Here is a 12,082-nt window from a genome sequence, read left to right on the forward strand (position 1 = left end):
GATTCTTTTAGGAGTCGAGTGCAGTGAAGTACAACAGAACACTAGTTTATCTAATGTACCCGAATAACCGAGAATCCCCCCATCTTAACAAAGATGCTTTTACAAGGGTTCTTTAGTAAAGTCAGTGGTTCTATTTAGAGCAATATAGAACCATTGCGTTCTCAAACGACCCTTTGCATGCCGAAATGTGTGTTCAGATTAATGAGGAACGTTGTATATGGCTTCATGTTTGAAAATTATTCTGTATAGTACCAGAGAGGGTTCTTCTACTGCATAACAACTTGACAATGTCACAATAGTAGAACCATTTTTAATGCTATATAGAAATATTTTCACCACATTCTCCATCATATATAGAACTCTTATAGACCATTTACCCTTACTAAACAACCCTTGACAAACATGATCCTAATAAGATGTTTTCTGAGATATGTTCCGTTTTGTTTAGGCTCTTTAGTGTGTTTATTTTAAATCCTGCATAATTCAGATTTTTTTTTCTTTACATTGAAAGTCACTCAGAAACTTTTCAACTCGGATATCTAGCCAGGGGTCATGATGTGCAACACAAATATAGCCATTTATATGTCGTGTTAATAGCCGTAAAATAGTGGTACATCTGTTCTTTTGGTACTGGTTCGCCTTACAACGCCCTGCATGTACCAATCCGTGTTTACAAAATGTGTTTTAGACTCAAATATTATGACAAAACTATTTCTCAGACATCAAGGGGTTATAATAACTTTCTATGTCGGAGATTTTAGAGCTCCTGAGGGTCATATGTCAAACACAAGCCCCCCTGAGTAGGACCGCGACGTAATCCTGTCCAGCCCGAGAAATTATTTTAATTTTCGATTAATATTCACCTGTTGCCTTGCAGTGGACTGGCGACCTGTCCAGGGTGTATTCTGCCTTCCGTCCAAGGACAGCTGGGATAGGCTCCAGCACACCCCGCGACCCTGAAGGATAAGCGGTTTAGATTACGTGTGTGTGTGTGTGTGTGTGTGTGTGTGTGTGTGGGGGGGGGGGGGGGGGGGGGGGGGGGGGGGGGGGGGGGGGGGGGGGGGGGTGGGGGGGGGTATTCGCCTGTTTCCCAATGTGCTGAACTACAATTCCCAGCATGCACAGCAACGGAACGTGCGTTCCCACCCCCTGTAACAATAACGATCTATGGGACCTCAGTTCTACACCAGTCATATCACCAAACACATCAGCTGCATTTCAGCTGCACTTCAACCAACATAAACACTATAAACACTCAGCAGCTCAGAAACGGGTCCCAAGAATCAACGAATTAGCAGCAAAGAAACGATTAGCTCAAGTAGTTAAGTAGTTTTTAACAAAATGTCGATTAAAAATGAAATAAAACCACAGGCATCCTCCGGAACACGAATTTGTTGAGATTTCTTTAATATGAGCCTCACAAATGAATGTTGAAGCCGCGAGTTATGATCAAATTAACTCGTGGCCTCAATATATGAATTCGTAACCACGCCTTATTAAAAATAATCACTATGTCATCTTAAGGGCTTCGTAGATTCACATCACCATGGTCATGAACAGTTCTGGCTCGGTAAGATGACAAATGGAGAATTTCACGTCGAACCACTCTGAATTAAACCGCAAGGGTTTCAATAGGCAAAATTTAGACCATTCCGTGGATTTGTCCTGTAACATCTGCCGAACATTTCGATAACGTGTAATACTTTTAGAAACCTCTCTGCTGTTTTTAGCTCTTAACCAAAGCCCGTTTTTAATGTCTCCTTTACGTCTATTTTCACTGTGTTGTCAGTTTCTTTGGGGCTGATTTCACACAAATCGAACTTTTTTTCTTAGCCGCAAAAATAAAAAAACTATCCAGAGAAATTAAAATCTCGACAGCCGGTTAGCATAGAGGTCAAAACTGAATCGTTGAATCGGACATCAAAACGCACAGTTCAAACGAATCGGTTCGGCGAATTGAATCGAACTTTCCATCAGCGCCTCAGTCAGTCGGGCACACGCAGCGCGCTCACAGGTTGAATCTTGTATTTCAGGTTTACGCTGTTGGCTTGCTTCGTGTATGCGGTAGGTTAGAAACCGTTTTCTGTACCGTTGGGCTTTTCTTTTCGCCTTACTGTCTGAATTAATCAGTGCACTTCAAGCATGAACCGTGTTAAATGATCAGCTCGAGAATTTCTCGAATGAACAACCTGAAGCCTGAGCGCAGAAAGAGGGTAGAAAACGATTAGCCGGTGACAGGAAACAAGTCATTTAGGTCGCCAACAGCTTATTAACATGAGTCTGGAGAACGTGGGCGGCGGGCTTAGCTGATGGTTTTAACTCTCAAAGCTGCATTTACACAGAGCTGGTACAGAAGGCTGTGCATTCTGTGGTTTACAGACGGTCTTACAAAGCTAAAATCTCACCTGTGGTCAGCGTGGCACCTTCACAGATAACAGTACATTATTCACCAGATTTATCTTCTGTATCTTCGAGGCATCTTTACCTGTGACCTCGAAATGACTTACATTCTAAAAATGTAACACCTAATTATTTCAGCACAGTATATAATCTCATACTTACTCAAACTCACCAATACATACTAAGATAGTAAGTCACTATTTTGAGAAATGTAATTATTTCTAGACAGTAAGTCAATGTTGTGAGAAGACAAGTCATCATTCTGAGACACTAACTTAATGTTTTCAGAAAATGTCATTATTTCGACATAATCAGTCTTTATCTTGAGAAATTAAACCCCTTTTTCAGATACTAAGTCAGTATAATTAAAAAGCAATCATTTCAAGATTATGTCTGTAATCTTGAGCGTTTATAAGAGGGACAGAAATGAAATTGTGGTCATTACTGCCCCCTTGTGTTCTGCCCGGGTCACTTCATGTTTACTGGTCAATTCTGCTCGACTCCAAAACAAAGTGCACTGCTGACAGCTATCCTTTTTTGTCTGTATAACGCACTGGACTAGCCAGACCACAAAAACCTCAGGTCATAGCATCACTAGCACTAGAGTCAGCACTCATCATGACGTCATGACACGCACAGCTCACTGCTCTGCTCAAAAACATCTCTGACTAAATATCTACCCAGATAATGTTAAATGTTTCTGGCATTTCCTTCAGCCAAAAACGTTAGTCATAAAAAAGGCATCTTTTTTTTCAAAGCCTATTTTAAAACGAAAGATGCATTACTCAATATCTATGACATATTTTTTGCAGATAGGAACAGCCTGGCTTAACTGAAGTGTGGAGAAAATCCAGGCTTTAGGCCAGCCGATGGACTTTAGTCCACTTTTATAGATAACAATATCATAAATAAGCCAGTGCGAATTTTAGACATCTGCATGATGAAGGTGATCCGTTATTTGTTTACTACACTTTTAAAAAAAGATGTTTCTTGAAGGGTCCTTTAGGAAAGACAATGGTCCTATAAGGAACCATGAGCACTCAAAGAACCATTTGCATGCTTGGTGCTGTATATAACCATTTTCAAGACATTCTCCATCAATCTGGAGAACCATTTCACTGTGCAAAGGACCATTTAAGCATGAGAAGGATCTTCACAAGCTGAAATGGTTCTCCAGATAGACAGAGAAAGTGTATATGGTTCTGTATAGGTCCTTTTTGAAAATGGTTCTACGTAGCCACAAAAATGTTCTTTCAGAACCCATTTAGTGCTATATAGAAGCCTTTTGACAAAGATTCTATATAGAACCATATACAGTGCATTCTCTGTCAATCTGAAGAACAATTTCAGCTTGTGAAGAACCTTTTAAATTTGCAATTGCATATTTGCAATTCTTTGAGTTTACTAAGAAACCCTTGAAGAACCATCTTTTTAAAGACAGTATATTAGCCTCACAAGTCCTGGAGACAATTATATAAATTAGATGTTTTTTTTTTCCAAACGATTCCTTTAATGCTAGCACTTTGCTCAGTAACATTTCAGTTGTTTGCGTTCTGCAGGCTGTTTCTGCTCAGTTCCTGTGTGCTCGGCGGGGAATGGCTTGGCACGGATTCACATCAAGCTCGTCCTCATTCCCAGCACCTTCCAAAGAGTCAGCAAACGCCCCCATAAGCCGAGCATCCACGCAACTTCAATCCACTGCTGCAGAAACCGAGGCAGCGTTGAAGCGCACTAAACCCAGAGCAGGTTTGTGTGCCTCCAGCCAGCAGCGATCCGGATCTAATGCACGACAATGAACCCTCATTGTGCACGCTGTGGCAAAATAGTCTACGCTACAGAGAAGGTGAACTGCCTGGACAAGGTATTTCCTTCTATTCTTACTCTATTCATTGCACTGTTCCAGTTTAATTTCATAGGCTCTTTAAATGGGATACTGACTTGTAACTGTCTTGCAATGTCTGTGTCTTTATACTCTAAATCTGGCTGTGGTTTGTATACGTTTCTTTGTTTTTTTGTTATTTGTTTATCTCCCAGTACTGGCACAAAGCATGCTTCCACTGCGAGGTGTGTAAAATGACCCTCAACATGAACAACTACAAAGGATACGAGAAGAAGCCCTACTGCAATTCGTATGTACAACATCAGCATCACTTAAAACCAGCATTGTTGATGATATGGGAGTTGGGGAGGGGGTGGTCTAATGGTCTGCATGAACATATTTCTCCAAATTGGTTGCTTAGTGAAATACAGAGCATCCTTTCATCTCTGGGGATACAGCACTTAAGAGCTACTGATGATATGCCAGTTTGCTGCACAGAAAGCATAATTTATGTGTTTCTGCCAAATAGCGCAGTCTCTTTGAACTTTTTTCAAGTAGGCTATTTTAATGCTCTCCATAAACGGCTTTTCTTTCCCCTCCAGGCACTACCCGAAACAGACGTTCACCATTGTGGCTGATACGCCCGAGAACCTGCGACTGAGACAGCAGAGTGAGCTGCAGAGTCAGGTAGGGTCATCACCCCCTCCCGCCTTCGTTAGAGAATCTTCTGTCAGTGTTAAAGGAATAGTTTGGCAGAAATGAGCTTTTTTAAATTGCCCTTATACCACACATGCAGTCAATTTCAATAAACATGTCTGATTTCTGATGCCGTATGACATTCTTCAATATGTAAAAATACATTCATGCACTAAATTCAAGCTTTAAAGTGCCAGGGAACTAATGATATTGTAACTGAGAGTTTTATTAAACATCCAGGAAAGTCTGATTGAACAAAAAACAAATGAGAATTATAATGAAATAGTGCTTAAAAACTGCTCATTAGACCTGTTTGAGAACTGAGAGGGTGGTCCCAGTATTCTAATGAGCATGTGCTAATGAGCATTCATAAGAAACGGATGTCAAAAAGAAAATAACAGTGGAGAGAAATGAATGAAATGTATGGAGCCCTGCTGGTGATATCTTGTATAAATAAAAATAATGCCTGGCCAACGCCTTATTAATGCATGGGAACGAGATCCTAATGTGTGGCCAAGACTTAGTAAGGAAAGGGAATGAGATGATTAAGTCGTGGCCATGACTTAGTAAGTTGTGGGTACGAGAATATGGCTTACTAAATCGTGGCTGTGACTTAATCATCTCATTCCCATGCCTTACTAAGTTGTGGCCAAGCATTATTTTTATTCATACAGGATGTCACCAGCAGGGCTCTGTAGAAGTGGGCTCTATATATGCAGGTTGTGGTTTAGACTGCTCCCGTCTCCACAGCTCACTAACAGCATCCAGGGTTTGTGTGCCAACGTCTCACGGAAGGAAATTAGTTATTATTAAGGAAATAAACTGATGGATATGTAGTCCTGCATGGCTGAATTGATGCTGGCAAATGAGCTAGCTTGCTAGCTCAGCTATGCTTTCTAGGTTAGCTTTCGCTTGGTTGTTAGCTTTAGTGCAAAGTTAGTCTGACTTGAAAACTGACCTTAGGAGATGTTTTTTGTTAAAAGCTATGTGGGTGAGACAAGCCACCTCAGCCTTCTGACCCGTGTGGGTAATGTTTATGTAAGCATTACCCAAGATTAGGACCCCACAGTTTACATGGAAAGGTTATAATTTTGGCTAAATACATTGGCTATTTATTGGACACTGGAATGTTATTCATTGGGCACTCAAGAGTAAGATTAACGCAAATGGAAAGAAAACACAGTTTTAGGTTCCTTGCGGTATCAATACTTCTACTGTGTTTTTATCAATGTGCTATACATTTGTCCATTTTTACGAGAAGACAAGAGTCATACAGTGTCAAAAAGCACCTAAGTCTGTGTGATATTGGAGCAAAACTAAAGAAACAAATTTCAAACACAACTTGTCTCAGCTATTCCACTATTTTGGAAAAGGGGTGATTTGTATGGCCTGACTATTCCTAGCATGCAGCTTGATAACCATGTGTAGTTGTTGTAGACCGTGTTATAAAACAACAATCAAAGGCAGGAGATCAAGGGAAGAGGGAAAACAATCAGAGAGAGAAAGCCTTTGCTCATCCGAGTAGCGCTTTGGTTGCCAGTGTGAGGCTGGGTGTGACACTTTGAGGTCAGCATGGAGAAAAGCAAGGCAGCTGTCCACTCAGTGGTGTGCTGGCAGATCCCCCTTGATTCTCCACCTGGCAAACAAGGACATGCTGCCAAGCCCTTGTTGTTCAGGTTCTAGTCCAGCCTTCCAGACAAACGTTTCACAGAAATGTCGGACACTACCAACAAAGACATTTATTTGTACAATTACTTTTGTTCTTTTCTTTATCTGTATCTTTTGATAATCTGACTCTGTTTCTACTGGTCAGTTCTTTAATTTTTTTATTGTCCAGGTTTGACACATTTGGCTAAGGCTGGAAAGTTGGCTACAGGCAGCTTCTAGAAGCAGAATCCATCAGGCCAGGCATCCACCACTTTGACAATGGTCAGAGTTCCTGACACCTTTATCAGGAAGACACTGTGATGTAGAAAGAGGAAAACAACAGCGAAATAAAATTAGACAAGAGTCTTAGACTGACCCTGTGGAAGTTTAGTCATGCAGTACAAGCCTAAGATGCTGAGGCACAACATGAACCAAGGAGCTTGAGCTTGTCAGAAAGGTAAAAAACAGGAGTCTTTTAAAAATGATTAAAAGAATCATAGAAAATAGGACTCCTGGCAACTTCTGCAAGACCTGGTAGACACCAAAACTGCCCTATCAGATAAACATTCAATTGAGAGAGGAGAAATTTAAGCTTCACTCATAGCGAGTCAACGCTATGGATCTGAAAGGGTGTGTAGGTGCCAAGAGGCCTTCACTGAGAAATGAAAAGAAGAAAAATTGCAAATTGAAATAAGAAGCTACTGGTGTTCTCAGAGCATTGGGCTCTCAGAGCAACTGTTCTTAAGAAGCAATTTCTTCATAAAACCCACTCCTTTTTAAAGACCTTTACCTGTGTCTTGGTCTTAGGTAAGAACAGAATCTACACACACACAAGAGCACCAAGTGTGTGAACAGTTCTGCGGTTTGTAAACACGTCATGAGTCTAACGCAGACTTTTTCTACGACCTTTCTCAAGAACACACTTAAGAACAAACTTAGGAAGATACTGGTGAATGAGGCCCAATGGACTGTCCACGCCAGAATCCAGTTCTTAACACCAGTAAATGTGTTTACTTGGAAAATGCAACCAATTTCTATATATAATGTAGTACTTAGCTTACACATCTCCTATCAAATGTACATTTTTTGCTTTTTTCCTGGGGTTAAAAAACTAAAATGTTATACTTAAAAGGCATTTTAACTGGACAATAAATAAATCAGGGATGGTCTTACTTTTATACAGTAGTTTGTACAGGAGAAATTCATTACATTGTCATAATAATGATCTATTTCATCAAAAATAGAAATCCAAACAGTGATTCTCCAGGCTCATGCCACTAATTCTAAAAGTGCAGTGCCTGTTACAGGAATCCAGTCTTTTATTGTGACGTGGATTTCTGATTTTTCTGACCCGTAGGTGAAGTACAGGAAGAATTTTGAAGAGAGTAAGGGCCGCGGTCTCAGGTATCTCGTGGACACACCAGAGGTGCAGAGACTAAAGGAAGCCCAGGATCAGATCAGCAACGTAAGGCCTGAATATGAAGTTCATAGCATAGAGTTCTTGCAATGATGTGATATTTTAATGAGCTAACTCCTTAAACTGCAGGCATATTATTCAGGAACTACTGTCATGAATTTAAGAACTGTTATGACACAGATATGTATGTTATGCAGTTATGAAAGAAGGGAATTGCAGTTTGAGTGGTATTTTCCATTTTAAAGGAAGATACACATATCCTGCTTCTTCTTGCAGGTTAAATATCATAAGGATTTTGAGGTTCCAGGGTTGCATGGGGTCACTCAGGGCATGCGAGGTGCTTATCTGGTGCGGGCACAAGGGAGACCCAACCATCAGACAATGGGAAGCGGTGCAGCACAACAGGACGTCCATCAGTACATCATGGAGATGGATCGGAGGCCAGGCGTCATTGTGGGTAAGCTTAGCTGCTTCAAAAAGTCAAGTGATTCCACTCATGAGCAAATTTATAGATATTTCTGGATCAAAAAATTTCCCAAACTTCTGATTAGAGGTACCAATAACTCTTTGTAATTGCAAAATTGCATTATACTCAATATTATGCAGTATACAATATACATAAATTACAATTTTCCACTGTCCTATTTCTGTCTGTGTCTGCGCAGCGCCTGTTCTTCCTGGGGCATACTACCCGAGTGGACATAGCCAGGGACACAGCTACATGCATCAGACCAGCATGCACTCCCTGAGGTCCATGCAGCTGCGTTCACATCCAGCAACCATGGTGAGCTCTTGTCCAACTGACCATTTTTTGTTTGTTTTCATTTATTTTAATTTGCATGTTTTTAGCCCTATAATCCACCTGCAACTGTACAGTGTCATCAAATCAAATCAAATTTATTTGTGTAGCGCTTTTTACAACGGATGTTGTCACAAAGCAGCTTCAAAGAATTCCAGAAAAGACAAAGTTTTAACAAGAATGTAAAAAAAACCCAGCGGGCAAGCCGGGGGCAACAGTGGCAAGGAAAAACTCCCTCAGAACTGAGGAAGAAACCTTGGGAGGAACCAGGCATGTTTTCCTATCCGATTCAGCTCAGGGGCTTTGAAAATGATGACTCATGTACAGGAAACATTTGCAGTTTGGGACTCAGAGAAGAAGCATGAAGCAGACTTTCAGTGGTATTGAACAATGTAGAGATGTCAGTCAAGATGTAAACTAGTAAGTTATAAAGAAAGCTTTTCCCTCTGATTTCTTTAAATGTTGTCATCTTGTGTGTAAACTTGTAGACAGCCTTTTATAGAAAGAGGAGTCAGCACTGCTCCACTCAGCACTGATGGTGCCAAACAGTTGAACCATTGCCAAGCTAGTTTGTGTTTAATGTGAGATCAAATATTCTCTAAATGCAAGTCTGGACTAAATGATCAGGACAAAATCATTGCATTTTAGGCTTGGCACAGACAATATAGCCATTTTATTTACTAAATAAACCACCAGGGAACCTACAAGTGCCTTCTGAGTTTTTATATTTAATGTTGATGAATAGTATTTAAATCTAAAGAAGATTTCTTTAGGTAGTTATTTGTGGCACTGTACCTTGTACATTTCTCACTGGCCTGCATGTATTAAAAATATTCCTGTTTTAGGCCAAAACCTTCTATCTTAATGTCTCAAGTGTTAGATACTATATATGCAACCATCTAATATAATAACTTTGCAAGGGAACAGTTAGAAACACTTCAGAGATCTGGTTCCCATCACCACCCATGTGAACAGTTCTAACTGTGCCAGTTTCTAGGGTTAGGGAATGAGTTTATATCTTAATGAAAGAATTATGAAGATATTTTGAAGAATCAGTACAATTCCCTTTTAAGTGATCTCTGATTGACTTGCTCATGTAGTTTCTGACACTATGACATACTGTTATGTAAAAACGTTTGAGAAAAATTGTCATACATCAAGTATGATTAGCAGTAGCAGCAGACACCTGAAGGCTGGATCATGAATTTTGTCCATATGTTTATTCATTATGTGCAGTTTGCACCATGCTGACTTGTGGCATATAGGGGTGCAACAAAACACAGAATTCAGCATGTTAATGTTTGCACCATGTGCAACACTTTCATGCATTTAGGGTGCAACAATATAAGTATTTGCAAGTTAAGCTCAATTTCAAATTGTCAAGATTCAGGTAAATTTTTATTATTCTACAAATTTAAAATTTAGCTCGAGCTCCAATTACAAACTAGTCACAATGGTTTGGAGATACTTTTTAAATGCCTGCCACTCCGCCCTCCAACTAAATAAATCCCCCAAAACATCACAAGCCCTACACTGTTAGAAATAAAGGTGCTGTGCAGGTACATTTTTCGTTCATGAAGGGGGCAGTCGTGGGCTGTCGGTTAGGGAACCAGCCTTGTGACCGGAAGGTCACTAGCTCGATCCCTGTGAGGCTACAGTATGTAACTAAAGTGCCCTTGAGCCCTTGACACCTAACTCCCAACTGCTTCCTGGGCGCTGTGGATAGGGCTGCCCACCGCTTTGGGCAAGTGTGCTCACTGCCCCCTAGTGTGTGTGTGTGTTCATTAGTGTGCATTTATGTGGGAGTTTCACTTGGTTTTGTCTCATCTGTAGCCCTTAGCTCTTGGCAGATCCTCCCCAACATGTAGGATCCTCCAAGGCCACCAGATGAGCTAAAATCAAGGAGATCAGATAGAAAACTATGCAGCTATTAGGACAAAGCCAGTGCTTTCCACAGAAGGCAGTAAACGTAACACATTTGGTACAAACCGATGGGCAACTTAATTTCTTCAATTCAGTTAATTTTTGTAGATCAGATTTGAAGAAAGAGACAAAAAAAATACTTATATTAATCATTAAAATAACTGACTACTCAACTATAAATGTACGAAAACATTCAGTTGTATTCATACTTTCAGCTTTGGCCTATGCTGGCGTTTTCAAAGCTCTTGTTAAAAGGTGGCAGGTGATCACAACCCGACTGCTCTGTCGTCGACTCCTCATTAATGCCCTAAACACAGGGAGCTTAGTTAATGATCCAGGATACAGTGATGGAGAGAGCGTGCTCCAGCTTCATCTGACTCACAGAATGACCGTATTATTAGTAGAAGTGATTGAATATATCCATATCTTCCACATAGACACCAATGCAATTATGCATAACCGTCATATAATATTTTTCACTATTTGACTCAGTTCCAATACATCACAGATCATCAGAAGCCATGGGTTAGCCATGTTAACTATTTACATTTGGTTAGTTGGTGAAATAGGAAATCTGCAGAAATTAGGTTTGTGGGCTAAAATATACCATTAACCCATTTGCCCCTTTGCCCTTTCAGAGTGTTTACAGGGCTTTGTATGACTACACTGCTCAGGACTGCGACGAGGTGTCGTTCCGAGATGGTGACATTATCCACAATGTGCAGCCCATCGATGAAGGCTGGCTGTACGGGACAGTGCAGCGGACCGGCCGCTCTGGCATGCTGCCCGCCAACTACGTAGAGGGCATTCGCTAGCTCCCCTCTTCCAAACGCCCGAGTCTCACCCCTGCCGAGCCTCAAATTAAACCGCTTCACTGCAGTCAGTACGAGGATCAAGCACTTGTAAATAGACAAAGGTAGGCCTCTATTTTGGTAGAACAAATTGTCAAGTCTTTCAGTCTTTATAAGAGGTGTGTTTTGTTTTGTTACGTCGTTCCCAATTCATACAGTCATGTATTAGTGCATGTCATGTACTGATAGAGTTTTGTAACTTGTACACCATGTATTTTGTACCTATGAGAATTCTAATTTAAGCTGAATTGTAAATACTTGGGTTGAGCCTTTTTCCTAGATAAATATATGAGGATAAAAAAGACCTGGAAATCCCAGATTATATGTAAAAACACATGTTCTGTCTTGGTTTCCTGATTGATTTAATATTGTGTGTATTTCCTTTTAAATAAGCTTTTGTGTCCAACATATTAAATGATGCAAAATTACAAAGTTTTTGTTGCATGTCTTTGTTAAAATGTATGAATAAACAGTATATGTGAACTGTCATGTACACATTACATTAAAGAAATGCTACCATGCTAGAAAAC

The 12,082-nt window shown here is 40.3% G+C and overlaps 1 protein-coding gene across 1 annotated transcript; it reads left to right on the forward strand.

Moving 5' to 3' along the window:
• Positions 1-4,028: 4,028 nt before the first annotated feature.
• Positions 4,029-12,081, forward strand: nebl (nebulette). Its single transcript, XM_017725246.2, has 7 exons — positions 4,029-4,261; positions 4,435-4,529; positions 4,822-4,906; positions 7,920-8,027; positions 8,256-8,436; positions 8,645-8,763; positions 11,340-12,081. The coding sequence occupies exons 1-7, from the start codon at positions 4,193-4,195 to the stop codon at positions 11,514-11,516; spliced, it is 834 nt and encodes a 277-aa protein (XP_017580735.2). The 5' UTR covers positions 4,029-4,192; the 3' UTR covers positions 11,517-12,081.
• Position 12,082: the final 1 nt, after the last annotated feature.

This window comes from Pygocentrus nattereri, chromosome 19 (assembly GCF_015220715.1).
Source record: "Pygocentrus nattereri isolate fPygNat1 chromosome 19, fPygNat1.pri, whole genome shotgun sequence".
Classification (NCBI taxonomy): Eukaryota; Metazoa; Chordata; class Actinopteri; order Characiformes; family Serrasalmidae; genus Pygocentrus; species Pygocentrus nattereri.

Bases quoted from the DNA above. Each gene is read 5' to 3' on its own strand.
- nebl (XM_017725246.2), top strand. From the start codon at position 4,193: ATGAACCCTCATTGTGCACGCTGTGGCAAAATAGTCTACGCTACAGAG. The intron at 4,262-4,434 runs GTATTTCCTTCT...TTTATCTCCCAG, and splicing joins AGGTGAACTGCCTGGACAAG to TACTGGCACAAAGCATGCTT. The intron at 8,437-8,644 runs GTAAGCTTAGCT...GTGTCTGCGCAG, and splicing joins GAGGCCAGGCGTCATTGTGG to CGCCTGTTCTTCCTGGGGCA.